This window comes from Myxine glutinosa, chromosome 8, assembly GCF_964187855.1.
Source record: "Myxine glutinosa chromosome 8, kmMyxGlut1.1, whole genome shotgun sequence".
Taxonomy (NCBI): Eukaryota; Metazoa; Chordata; class Myxini; order Myxiniformes; family Myxinidae; genus Myxine; species Myxine glutinosa.
In genome coordinates, this window is record NC_136268.1 from 34,129,187 (window position 1) to 34,143,803 (window position 14,617).

The 14,617-nt window shown below is 33.7% G+C and overlaps 1 protein-coding gene across 1 annotated transcript in view; it reads left to right on the top strand.

The window, feature by feature from the left end:
- Window positions 1–14,617, top strand: part of LOC137433099 (kelch-like protein 29) — a 94,654-nt gene that overhangs the window by 7,233 nt on the left and 72,804 nt on the right. Inside the window, exons 2-3 of the mRNA XM_068125555.2 lie at window positions 10,083–10,221; window positions 10,998–11,009. Coding sequence (XP_067981656.2) covers window positions 10,083–10,221; window positions 10,998–11,009 — 151 coding nt within the window. The remainder of the gene's footprint in view (window positions 1–10,082; window positions 10,222–10,997; window positions 11,010–14,617) is intronic.

Consider the following 14,617-nt stretch of genomic DNA (forward strand, 5'->3'; position numbering starts at 1 on the left):
TAATTCTAAAGAGTAATTCTAAAGGATAATTCCAAAGAGTAATTCCAAAGGGTAATTCTAAAGGATAATTCTAAAGAGTAATTCTAAAGGAATTCCAAAGGATAATTCTAAAGAGTAATTCTAAAGGATAATTCCAAAGAGTAATTCCAAAGGGTAATTCTAAAGGGTAATTCTAAAGAGTAATTCTAAAGGATAATTCTAAAGAGTAATTCCAAAGGGTAATTCTAAAGGATAATTCTAAAGGATAATTCTAAAGAGTAATTCCAAAGGGTAATTCTAAAGGATAATTCTAAAGGATAATTCCAAAGAGTAATTCTAAAGGATAATTCCAAAGGATAATTCCAAAGGATAATTCTAAAGAGTAATTCTAAAGGATAATTCCAAAGGATAATTCCAAAGGGTAATTCTAAAGAGTAATTCTAAAGGATAATTCCAAAGGGTAATTCCAAAGGATAATTCTAAAGAGTAATTCTAAAGGATAATTCCAAAGAGTAATTCCAAAGGGTAATTCTAAAGGATAATTCTAAAGAGTAATTCTAAAGGAATTCCAAAGGATAATTCTAAAGAGTAATTCTAAAGGATAATTCCAAAGAGTAATTCCAAAGGGTAATTCTAAAGGGTAATTCTAAAGAGTAATTCTAAAGGATAATTCTAAAGAGTAATTCCAAAGGGTAATTCTAAAGGATAATTCTAAAGGATAATTCTAAAGAGTAATTCCAAAGGGTAATTCTAAAGGATAATTCTAAAGGATAATTCTAAAGAGTAATTCCAAAGGGTAATTCTAAAGGATAATTCTAAAGAGTAATTCCAAAGGGTAATTCTAAAGGATAATTCTAAAGGGTAATTCTAAAGAGTAATTCCAAAGGGTAATTCTAAAGGGTAATTCTAAAGGATAATTCTAAAGAGTAATTCCAAAGAGTAATTCTAAAGGATAATTCCAAAGGATAATTCTAAAGAGTAATTCTAAAGGATAATTCCAAAGGATAATTCCAAAGGGTAATTCTAAAGAGTAATTCTAAAGGATAATTCCAAAGGGTAATTCCAAAGGATAATTCTAAAGAGTAATTCTAAAGGATAATTCCAAAGAGTAATTCCAAAGGGTAATTCTAAAGGATAATTCTAAAGAGTAATTCTAAAGGAATTCCAAAGGATAATTCTAAAGAGTAATTCTAAAGGATAATTCCAAAGAGTAATTCCAAAGGGTAATTCTAAAGGGTAATTCTAAAGAGTAATTCTAAAGGATAATTCTAAAGAGTAATTCCAAAGGGTAATTCTAAAGGATAATTCTAAAGGGTAATTCCAAAGGGTAATTCTAAAGGATAATTCTAAAGAGTAATTCCAAAGGGTAATTCTAAAGGATAATTCTAAAGGGTAATTCTAAAGAGTAATTCCAAAGGGTAATTCTAAAGGATAATTCTAAATAGTAATTCCAAAGGGTAATTCTAAAGGGTAATTCTAAAGGATAATTCTAAAGGATAATTCTAAAGGATAATTCTAAAGGATAATTCTAAAGAGTAATTCTAAAGGATAATTCTAAAGAGTAATTCCAAAGGGTAATTCTAAAGGATAATTCTAAAGGGTAATTCTAAAGAGTAATTCCAAAGGGTAATTCTAAAGGATAATTCTAAAGAGTAATTCCAAAGGGTAATTCTAAAGGATAATTCTAAAGAGTAATTCCAAAGGATAATTCCAAAGGATAATTCTAAAGAGTAATTCTAAAGGATAATTCCAAAGAGTAATTCCAAAGGGTAATTCTAAAGGATAATTCTAAAGAGTAATTCTAAAGGATAATTCCAAAGGATAATTCCAAAGGATAATTCTAAAGAGTAATTCTAAAGGATAATTCCAAAGGATAATTCCAAAGGGTAATTCTAAAGGATAATTCTAAAGAGTAATTCCAAAGAGTAATTCTAAAGGATAATTCCAAAGGATAATTCTAAAGAGTAATTCTAAAGGATAATTCCAAAGGATAATTCCAAAGGGTAATTCTAAAGAGTAATTCTAAAGGATAATTCCAAAGGGTAATTCCAAAGGATAATTCTAAAGAGTAATTCTAAAGGATAATTCCAAAGAGTAATTCCAAAGGGTAATTCTAAAGGATAATTCTAAAGAGTAATTCTAAAGGATAATTCCAAAGGATAATTCTAAAGAGTAATTCTAAAGGATAATTCTAAAGAGTAATTCCAAAGAGTAATTCTAAAGGATAATTCCAAAGGATAATTCCAAAGGATAATTCTAAAGAGTAATTCTAAAGGATAATTCCAAAGGATAATTCCAAAGGGTAATTCTAAAGGATAATTCTAAAGAGTAATTCCAAAGAGTAATTCTAAAGGATAATTCCAAAGGATAATTCCAAAGGATAATTCTAAAGAGTAATTCTAAAGGATAATTCCAAAGGATAATTCCAAAGGGTAATTCTAAAGAGTAATTCTAAAGGATAATTCCAAAGGGTAATTCCAAAGGATAATTCTAAAGAGTAATTCTAAAGGATAATTCCAAAGAGTAATTCCAAAGGGTAATTCTAAAGGATAATTCTAAAGAGTAATTCTAAAGGATAATTCCAAAGGATAATTCTAAAGAGTAATTCTAAAGGATAATTCCAAAGAGTAATTCCAAAGGGTAATTCTAAAGGATAATTCTAAACAGTAATTCCAAAGGGTAATTCTAAAGGATAATTCTAAAGAGTAATTCTAAAGGATAATTCCAAAGGATAATTCTAAAGGGTAATTCTAAAGGGTAATTCTAAAGGATAATTCTAAAGAGTAATTCTAAAGAGTAATTCTAAAGAGTAATTCTAAAGGGTAATTCTAAAAGATAATTCTAAAGAGTAATTCCAAAGGGTAATTCTAAAGGATAATTCTAAAGAGTAATTCCAAAGGGTAATTCTAAAGGATAATTCTAAAGAGTAATTCTAAAGGATAATTCTAAAGGATAATTCCAAAGGGTAATTCTAAAGGATAATTCTAAAGGGTAATTCTAAAGGGTAATTCTAAAGGATAATTCTAAAGAGTAATTCTAAAGGATAATTCTAAAGAGTAATTCTAAAGGATAATTCCAAAGGATAATTCTAAAGAGTAATTCTAAAGGATAATTCCAAAGAGTAATTCCAAAGGGTAATTCTAAAGGATAATTCTAAAGAGTAATTCTAAAGGAATTCCAAAGGATAATTCTAAAGAGTAATTCTAAAGGATAATTCCAAAGAGTAATTCCAAAGGGTAATTCTAAAGGGTAATTCTAAAGAGTAATTCTAAAGGATAATTCTAAAGAGTAATTCCAAAGGGTAATTCTAAAGGATAATTCTAAAGGATAATTCTAAAGAGTAATTCCAAAGGGTAATTCTAAAGGATAATTCTAAAGGATAATTCCAAAGAGTAATTCTAAAGGATAATTCCAAAGGATAATTCCAAAGGATAATTCTAAAGAGTAATTCTAAAGGATAATTCCAAAGGATAATTCCAAAGGGTAATTCTAAAGAGTAATTCTAAAGGATAATTCCAAAGGGTAATTCCAAAGGATAATTCTAAAGAGTAATTCTAAAGGATAATTCCAAAGAGTAATTCCAAAGGGTAATTCTAAAGGATAATTCTAAAGAGTAATTCTAAAGGAATTCCAAAGGATAATTCTAAAGAGTAATTCTAAAGGATAATTCCAAAGAGTAATTCCAAAGGGTAATTCTAAAGGGTAATTCTAAAGAGTAATTCTAAAGGATAATTCTAAAGAGTAATTCCAAAGGGTAATTCTAAAGGATAATTCTAAAGGATAATTCTAAAGAGTAATTCCAAAGGGTAATTCTAAAGGATAATTCTAAAGGATAATTCTAAAGAGTAATTCCAAAGGGTAATTCTAAAGGATAATTCTAAAGAGTAATTCCAAAGGGTAATTCTAAAGGATAATTCTAAAGGGTAATTCTAAAGAGTAATTCCAAAGGGTAATTCTAAAGGGTAATTCTAAAGGATAATTCTAAAGAGTAATTCTAAAGGATAATTCCAAAGGATAATTCCAAAGGGTAATTCTAAAGAGTAATTCTAAAGGATAATTCCAAAGGGTAATTCCAAAGGATAATTCTAAAGAGTAATTCTAAAGGATAATTCCAAAGAGTAATTCCAAAGGGTAATTCTAAAGGATAATTCTAAAGAGTAATTCTAAAGGAATTCCAAAGGATAATTCTAAAGAGTAATTCTAAAGGATAATTCCAAAGAGTAATTCCAAAGGGTAATTCTAAAGGGTAATTCTAAAGAGTAATTCTAAAGGATAATTCTAAAGAGTAATTCCAAAGGGTAATTCTAAAGGATAATTCTAAAGGGTAATTCCAAAGGGTAATTCTAAAGGATAATTCTAAAGAGTAATTCCAAAGGGTAATTCTAAAGGATAATTCTAAAGGGTAATTCTAAAGAGTAATTCCAAAGGGTAATTCTAAAGGATAATTCTAAATAGTAATTCCAAAGGGTAATTCTAAAGGGTAATTCTAAAGGATAATTCTAAAGGATAATTCTAAAGGATAATTCTAAAGGATAATTCTAAAGAGTAATTCTAAAGGATAATTCTAAAGAGTAATTCCAAAGGGTAATTCTAAAGGATAATTCTAAAGGGTAATTCTAAAGAGTAATTCCAAAGGGTAATTCTAAAGGATAATTCTAAAGAGTAATTCCAAAGGGTAATTCTAAAGGATAATTCTAAAGAGTAATTCCAAAGGATAATTCCAAAGGATAATTCTAAAGAGTAATTCTAAAGGATAATTCCAAAGAGTAATTCCAAAGGGTAATTCTAAAGGATAATTCTAAAGAGTAATTCTAAAGGATAATTCCAAAGGATAATTCCAAAGGATAATTCTAAAGAGTAATTCTAAAGGATAATTCCAAAGGATAATTCCAAAGGGTAATTCTAAAGGATAATTCTAAAGAGTAATTCCAAAGAGTAATTCTAAAGGATAATTCCAAAGGATAATTCCAAAGGATAATTCTAAAGAGTAATTCTAAAGGATAATTCCAAAGGATAATTCCAAAGGGTAATTCTAAAGAGTAATTCTAAAGGATAATTCCAAAGGGTAATTCCAAAGGATAATTCTAAAGAGTAATTCTAAAGGATAATTCCAAAGAGTAATTCCAAAGGGTAATTCTAAAGGATAATTCTAAAGAGTAATTCTAAAGGATAATTCCAAAGGATAATTCTAAAGAGTAATTCTAAAGGATAATTCCAAAGAGTAATTCCAAAGGGTAATTCTAAAGGATAATTCTAAACAGTAATTCCAAAGGGTAATTCTAAAGGATAATTCTAAAGAGTAATTCTAAAGGATAATTCCAAAGGATAATTCTAAAGGGTAATTCTAAAGGGTAATTCTAAAGGATAATTCTAAAGAGTAATTCTAAAGAGTAATTCTAAAGAGTAATTCTAAAGGGTAATTCTAAAAGATAATTCTAAAGAGTAATTCCAAAGGGTAATTCTAAAGGATAATTCTAAAGAGTAATTCCAAAGGGTAATTCTAAAGGATAATTCTAAAGAGTAATTCTAAAGGATAATTCTAAAGGATAATTCCAAAGGGTAATTCTAAAGGATAATTCTAAAGGGTAATTCTAAAGGGTAATTCTAAAGGATAATTCTAAAGAGTAATTCTAAAGGATAATTCTAAAGAGTAATTCTAAAGGATAATTCCAAAGGATAATTCTAAAGGGTAATTCTAAAGGATAATTCCAAAGGATAATTCCAAAGGATAATTCTAAAGAGTAATTCTAAAGAGTAATTCTAAAGGATAATTCCAAAGGATAATTCTAAAGGGTAATTCTAAAGGGTAATTCTAAAGGGTAATTCTAAAGGATAATTCTAAAGGGTAATTCTAAAGGATAATTCCAAAGGATAATTCTAAAGGGTAATTCTAAAGGGTAATTCTAAAGGATAATTCTAAAGGATAATTCCAAAGGATAATTCTAAAGGGTAATTCTAAAGGATAATTCCAAAGGATAATTCTAAAGGGTAATTCTAAAGAGTAATTCTAAAGGATAATTCTAAAGGATAATTCCAAAGGATAATTCTAAAGAGTAATTCTAAAGAGTACTTCTAAAGGATAATTCCAAAGGATAATTCTAAAGGGTAATTCTAAAGGGTAATTCTAAAGGATAATTCTAAAGGGTAATTCTAAAGGATAATTCCAAAGGATAATTCTAAAGGGTAATTCTAAAGGGTAATTCTAAAGGATAATTCTAAAGGATAATTCCAAAGGATAATTCTAAAGGGTAATTCTAAAGGGTAATTCTAAAGGATAATTCTAAAGAGTAATTCTAAAGAGTAATTCTAAAGAGTAATTCCAAAGGGTAATTCTAAAGGATAATTCTAAAGGGTAATTCCAAAGGGTAATTCTAAAGGATAATTCTAAAGAGTAATTCTAAAGGATAATTCCAAAGGATAATTCCAAAGGGTAATTCTAAAGAGTAATTCTAAAGGGTAATTCTAAAGGATAATTCTAAAGAGTAATTCCAAAGGGTAATTCTAAAGGATAATTCTAAAGGGTAATTCTAAAGAGTAATTCTAAAGGATAATTCCAAAGGGTAATTCTAAAGGATAATTCTAAAGGATAATTCTAAAGAGTAATTCTAAAGGATAATTCCAAAGGATAATTCCAAAGGGTAATTCTAAAGGATAATTCTAAAGGATAATTCTAAAGGTTATTCTAATGTGTAATTCTAAAGAGTAATTCTAAATAGTAATTCTAAAGGATAATTCTAAAGAGTAATTCTAAAGGATAATTCCAAAGGGTAATTCTAAAGGATAATTCTAAAGAGTAATTCCAAAGGGTAATTCTAAAGGATAATTCTAAAGAGTAATTCTAAAGGATAATTCCAAAGGATAATTCTAAAGGATAATTCTAAAGGATAATTCTAAAGGGTAATTCTAAAGGGTAATTCTAAAGGGTAATTCTAAAGGATAATTCTAAAGGATAATTCTAAAGGATAATTCTAAAGGGTAATTCGAAAGGGTAATTCGAAAGGGTAATTCGAAAGGGTAATTCTAAAGGGTAATTCTAAAGGGTAATTCTAAAGGATAATTCTAAAGGATAATTCTAAAGGGTAATTCGAAAGGGTAATTCTAAAGGATAATTCTAAAGGGTAATTCTAAAGGCTGATTCTAAAGGGTAATTCTAAAGGGTAATTCTAAAGGATAATTCTAAAGGATAATTCTAAAGGATAATTCTAAAGGGTAATTCTAAAGGGTAATTCGAAAGGGTAATTCGAAAGGGTAATTCTAAAGGGTAATTCTAAAGGATAATTCGAAAGGATAATTCTAAAGGGTAATTCGAAATCGTAATTCTAAAGGATAATTCTAAAGGGTAATTCTAAAGGATGATTCTAAAGGGTGATTCCAAAGGGTAATTCTAATGTATAATTCGAAAGGGTAATTCGAAAGGGTAATTCTAAAGGGTAATTCTAAAGGGTAATTCTAAAGGATAATTCTAAAGGATAATTCTAAAGGGTAATTCGAAAGGGTAATTCTAAAGGATAATTCTAAAGGGTAATTCTAAAGGCTGATTCTAAAGGGTAATTCTAAAGGGTAATTCTAAAGGATAATTCTAAAGGATAATTCTAAAGGATAATTCTAAAGGGTAATTCTAAAGGGTAATTCGAAAGGGTAATTCTAAAGGGTAATTCTAAAGGGTAATTCCAAAGGATAATTCGAAAGGATAATTCTAAAGGGTAATTCGAAATGGTAATTCGAAAGGGTAATTCTAAAGGGTAATTCTAAAGGATGATTCTAAAGGGTGATTCTAAAGGCTAATTCTAAAGGGTAATTCTAAAGTGTAATTCTAAAGGGTAATTCCAAAGGATAATTCTAAAGGGTAATTCTAAAGGGTAATTCTAAAGGGTAATTCTAAAGGGTAATTCCAAAGGGTAATTCTAATGTATAATTCTAAAGGGTAATTCTAAAGGATAATTCTAAAGGGTAATTCTAAAGGCTAATTCAAAAGGCTAATTCTAAAGGGGCATTCTAAAGGATAATTCCAAAGGGGCATTCTAAAGGGTAATTCTAAAGGGTAATTCTAAAGGATAATTCCAAAGGGTAATTCTAAAGGGTAATTCTAAAGGGTAATTCTAAAGGGGCATTCTAAAGTGTAATTCTAAAGGGTAATTCTAAAGGATAATTCTAAAGAGTAATTCTAATGTATAATTCTAAAGGCTAATTCTAAAGGCTAATTCTAAAGGGGCATTCTAAAGGATAATTCCAAAGGGGCATTCTAAAGGGTAGGTCTAAAGGGTAATTCTAAAGGGTGAGTCTAAAGGGTGAGTCTAAAGGGTAAGTCTAAAGGGTAAGTCGAAAGGGTGAGTCTAAAGGGTGAGTCTAAAGGGTGAGTCTAAAGGGTGAGTCTAAAGGGTAAGTCGAAAGGGTGAGTCTAAAGGGTGAGTCTAAAGGGTGAGTCTAAAGGGTGAGTCTAAAGGGTGAGTCTAAAGGGTGAGTCTAAAGGGTAAGTCTAAAGGGTGAGTCTAAAGGGTGAGTCTAAAGGGTGAGTCTAAAGGGTGAGTCTAAAGGGTGAGTCTAAAGGGTGAGTCTAAAGGGTGAGTCTAAAGGGTAAGTCTAAAGGGCAATTCCAAAGGGCAATTCAAAAAGGCAAGTCCAAAAGGCAAGTCCAAAAGGCAATTCTCAAGGGTAAATCTAAAGGGTAAATAGAAAGGATAATTCTAAAGGGTAATTCTAAAGGGTAAGTCGAAAGTTGTCAGCAACAAGTCCTTAACTTGGATGGATTACAAACATACTTCCGACTCTGCACTGTTTCCTTCGGACACGGGTGTTTTTTTGTTTGTTTTTTAACTCTGTTTGCCTGGCAGTCAGACAAAATTGAAAATTATCCCAAAAAGGGAACATGGTTTTTAAGGATGTCATAAAGAACACAAAAAACATGCATGCATAACTAATGTAATGTGTTAAATCGCTTTTTTGGGGAGATTAAGTCGTGAAATCGTGAAATCGCCTAAAATCTACATTATGAAACAAATGTCTGTCCGTCCGTCCCGAAACTACTACTTCCTCAGTTTTGGGTCCAGCCCAGCCAAACCTGTGGGGTGTTTTGGGGTCCCAGTGGCTGGCCCAGGGTAGGTGGGAGGTTTCATAAATTGCTCAATACAATTATGATTTTGACTTTCCACCTGTACAAAACTGCTCCCGATCCGAAAGTGAACACAGGATGCTGATCATGATCATTCGTTGATTTGATAATATTTCAATGCAAATGTGATTTTGAGTTTCCACCTGAACGACACCGCTTTTATCCATGTTAAGGTGGGTGGGAAGTTTCATAAATTTCTCAATACAATTTTGATTTTCGATCCGGACAAAGTGTTTTGTATCCGCCCTTTCTCGCCGGCAGATTCATATGTATGCATCATCATGTCGGAATGGTATTTATATTCATTTATCTCATGAGTGTATTTAACATTGTATTTTGTTATATTAATGGTATAGTATTAATTCGTGATTGGAATGATGCTGTTTGGAATTAAAATACAGAGATCAAGTTCAAAGGAAATTATGTGAGGGTTTCCACCCATGACATTCGCGGATTCGCCATTTGCAGTTTCGCCATTGACTGGGAATAGAAACATTCAGCTGCAGTATTTTTTTTTAGCCCAAGTCCTTTACGAACCTGCTGGCAATGCCTGACACTCAACTGAAGGTGGCACAGAAATGTGGAATTTATTGATGCAAACTTATTTTTTGAGAAGCCGGCCTCCATCCCGTGCGAAGCATGTTGCAAATCAAAATTCCTGCCCGAATGCGCTGGGGCACCGTATGATGGCACACCGCGGTGATGATGCAACCAGCAGGCCGTATTCAGAATTTAATCGGATTTCAATATGCATTGGCCAACAAACTACCATACACGAAATGGCATTTCCATGCTGCCCACGAAACCCTTATGCTTGTAGTGAAACCACCCTGCACACCATATTGCCACTCGTGTGCAGCCACCACTGTTGAATGCATAGGCCATTGCACATCTAGCTCCAGGTCTTCTGTGACCGCTTTAAGTGAGTGACCTCTGGAAAACCCCAGACCGGATTGACCCACATTTCTCTGTCTCCTCATTCCCATCACCCCAGAGGTTTTACGTGGCTTGAATGAACAGAGAATTTCAAAAGAGTTCACCGATCTGAGGATAATTGTACGAGGCAGATCCTTCGAAGCCCACCGGAATGTTGTAGCTTCCAACAACCTGTATTTCAAGGAGTTGATAAAAAGGTTGGCAGCCATCCTTTTCGCGACAACCGATTCCACCGCACTGCCGAATGTTGGCTGTTGTATGCAGGAGCGAGGATGTCCACCTGGTCTGTTGCAAGGATTCATGGGTAATTTACATGTTTTGAGATCGTTGCGTCTATTCTCTCCCTGAAAGCTTCCAAATATCGATCTGACAGCGAAAGATTCCCACTCCCACTAGGAGTTATGGGTGGATCTGAACTCTCGATTTGCACCTCAAAAGTACGTGTTATATTGTCACATCTCCGTTATTTGGACAATCATTCATGCAATTTCTTCACCATAAATGGAAATCTCAAAGTGATATTTAGGGATGGTATGGTGAACACGACCTGTGTCCAAAATTTCATCCAGAAAAAATAAATAAAACCACAGTTGCTGACGGTATGAAGGTACTTTTATATATTAACCCCAAGCCTTTACCATTCCTTCAAAATATGAACTACATATTACATCATTATACATACTTGTACCAAATTGGATTGGAATCCCTTCAACTGTTCTCTAGTATCACATTTTTAAATGACATGACCTCTAACCTTTGACCTTTCAGTGCTGAAATCTAATTAGTTCATCTTTGCATCATAATATATACTTATATCAAGTTTGGTCAAAATCTCATCACTAGCTCACAACTTAGATTGGCAACAAAATTTTACCCAACAGGACCTCGAACCTTTGACCTCTTGACCCCATAATCTAATCAGTTTATCTTTACATCATTATACATACTTGTACCAAGTTTGATTTGCACCAAGATCCCTTCAACCGTTCTTAAGTTATAGTGGTAACGAAAACCTATCACGGACGGACAACCTGAAAACATAATGGCTCCAGCGACCTCGCCAGCGGAGGGATAAAAACACATCACTCTGTAATGGGAACAAAAATTTGTGAATGCATCTCCCCATTATATCATTCTATCTGTGGAACAATCACTCCCAATTTACATACTTTCGATTTAAGAACTACTTTCCAGGAACTGCAAGAACCACACTATCTATTTTTTGTGTGTGAAATTATGTGTGAATATCTACTCATGTGTGGTCATACGGTGGTTAGCTGCTTGCTGGAAATCCTCTGTCTCCATTACGTTCAACTAACGTGGCGAAACGGGAGTAAAGGTGGTTGTTTCACCAAGATGCAACCAATGCTCCGCAGAAGCTTGTCGAAGGTCTCGGCGGGTAAACCAATCTAAAAATGTTGATTTTCAGGAGATTAAAATACCAAATGCTTTGGGGTGATCAGAGCGGTGGTTAAACAAAATGAAAATTCCACTTGCAAAAAACGATTTAAAATAGCGGATATAAAAAAAATAACCCTGGGAAGTAGAAAAGTTTGTCGGGTTGTTGTGAACAGCGAGCAGATGGTGAAGTAGCACTCCACTGATAGTCCCGAGGGAAACCAAAGAACAGTGAAGTACAGCATTCACTCGTTCCACGTTATCGCACCTTTTAGCTACAAGCCCCTCGAGAGAGATAGAGAGTCCGCGTAAACCCTCTTCTTCACCCTTGTGCTTCGTCCTGGTGTACTCAGAGTTGATTGGTTGTTCCTGGTTTCAAATCATTATGCGCGCGTGTATATATATATATTATTCCAGCACAATCTGCTGTCATCGGTGGCTTTTGCACGTACACAATCACCTGTATTTGTCAGGTACATTACGAGTTGTGACTTTTTCCTTTTCTCCATGAGGCTTGTGTTTCATGGAAAAGTAATTAGTTTCACCACAAAGTTCATACAAATGCCGTGTTAATATAGTGGATTGCTAGTGGGGCAGAGAGGGCAATATCATCGGTGAAAATAGTCGAGGCCCGTCGCTTCATGAAAATTCCTTTCATCATTCGTTTCTGAAGTTATTCCTTCAACATCACACGTGGTTATCATGTAAAGAATATATGAATGAATGATCGTTTTATGGCCATTTTCCCTGCTAGAGCGGGGGTTAGCCTTGCGGGCCCCATGACAATAATGGTTCCCTGTTTGAGGCAATGTTTTTATGGCCGGATGCCCTTCCTGACGCCAACCCTTAGTCGCCTCTTACAATGCGCAGGGATACGGTGTACCTATTCTAAACCGGGGTACACACCGTGATCATTCATCCCAGCAAGCTGGTACTCAATTTGCCGACCTCGGAAGGATGACAGGCTGAGTCAACCCCCCTGGCGTTAATTCAGCGATCGACCGGGATTCGAATCCAGGATCCTAGGATCCCAAGCCGGCACCCTAACCGCTACGCCAACGCCAGGCATGGTTATCATGTAAAGCTGCATCCGAAAATATCTGCCGAATAACCAAGTAATCCCGACAAATATTTGTTCACTACCATATTATTGGCGAGTAGGATACACAACGTGCAAATATAAAGCGTTAAATTTCTGTTGATTTGGTTTGGCCAATCAAAGTACCACCCATCCATCAGTATTTTGTAATGCTCATTAACCTGGATCATTAGGTCATACCATGACACCTTGGACTAACACAGAGCAAGACCATAATCACATAATGCTAATTATATTGCATACTCAGCTATTCTTGATATAAAAGTGATTTCAAGTACAAGGTACTTGAACATTTCTTCCAGTCAATACATTTTTGTCCCTGCCCCTCCGACAAGGTCAGGGATGAGGGATATTAAAATGAACTACGTTCGATCGACCACCGAAAGATCATCCATCTAATTTTGTGTACGCGATATTTCAAAAACCGTTTAAAATTTCATATTGCAGATATTTATTCGTTGACGTTATCTCAACCTGATTAGATCACGGCTGTTATTGCCTGAAATATGTTGCTGTGGCATCCATCTTGGCTTGCGTATGCGATAGTTCAAAAACCGTTCAATATTCAGCTTTCGTATTACACAGATCTATTCCTCATACCACCCAAAAGGCAGGGTACCTGGGGTATCAGATGCTTGTTCAAATATACGTTTCATTTCTGCACCACTCGACAGAAAGAAACACTGATAAACACTGACATTAACTGATAAAATGTCTTCAACTGAATGCCAAATAAGCTTTTTACCTCTGCCACGAAAGGTGGATGGAGGTTATGTTTTCACCCCTGTCTGTTTGTTTGTCCGTTTGTGAACAAAATATCTCAAAAAGTTGTGGACGGATTTGTACGAAATTTGGCAGAGATGTAGCGTATGTGACAAGGACGAAATGATTAGATTTTGGTGAAGATCCGGATCCGGAAGTCGAATTTTAAAAGTGATTCTTCACCATTGAGTGATAGTGCTAAAACCGACATATAGCAGGATATCTCAAACTAGAGGTTTCAGGGAACCTGAACTCAACTGGTCTATATCAATATGGTTAGAATATGCATAATAGAACCACAAACTATATAGTTTATATGTGCGTTTATATGTTTATATGTGTGTTTTCAAATATCTTTAAGTGGCAAAAGGCACAAGTTTCATCAAATCTGATCAGTATTTGTGACTTTTAGAGCTTGGACGTCGTCCAAACTGATGTTTATGGGTCAAGTCATGTCATAGGTCACAACGAGGTCATTTTTCGGACATCGTCAAAACCCGTAATATATGTATTGAGGTTTGTTACATACTTTCTACACACCAAGTTTCAGCCTTCTAGCTACATTAGGAAGTACCAGATTGACAAAAATTGATTTTTCAATATGGCCGTCCTGCCGCGCCCATTTTTGGGCGTGCAACGCCCAAATGCAATCCCAAACTAGTTTATGTCTTAAAGATGCTGCATAACAAGTTTCATCAAATTTCATCAATATTTGTGACTTTTAGAGCATAGACGTCGAATTGTTTACAGACGACAGACAGACAGACAGACGACGGACACTGGGTGTCGACAAAAACTCAGCTGGACATAGTCCATTTGGGTCAAAAATGATGTACGGATTTGGACCAAACTTGGTGGACCAGTTGGGTGTGTGACAAGGACTAATCGATTCGACGTTGGTGAAGATACAAATACGGATCAGTATTTGATTTGATGGATGATTTTGATTAAATGTGATTCTGTATTGTGATTTTCTGGTCTACTCTGGGATACAAAACGTAAATTGTTCACCTGGCGGAGGGATGCTCTCCACTAAGTGCCGTTCTAGTTGCTTCTGATTTTGTTGAAGGATCCACATGTCAAGATTGTTGACCTAGTGATCTCCGAGTGACACAATCCAAGACCTTCAACGTGATATTTCTTTGCCACAATGATTTTCTTCCCTCTATTGGCTCCTGCTTGAAGTTTCTGCATAATGGGGTATTTTGTTAAATTTTTGGTCTGACGCTAACATCTTATTTATAAACCTTTTGCACCACCCTCAGCTGTTTTTGATGGCGGTTGCTTTTTTAAGTTTTCCTTTTCAGGAAGTCTAACTTTTATAGTACACCTGC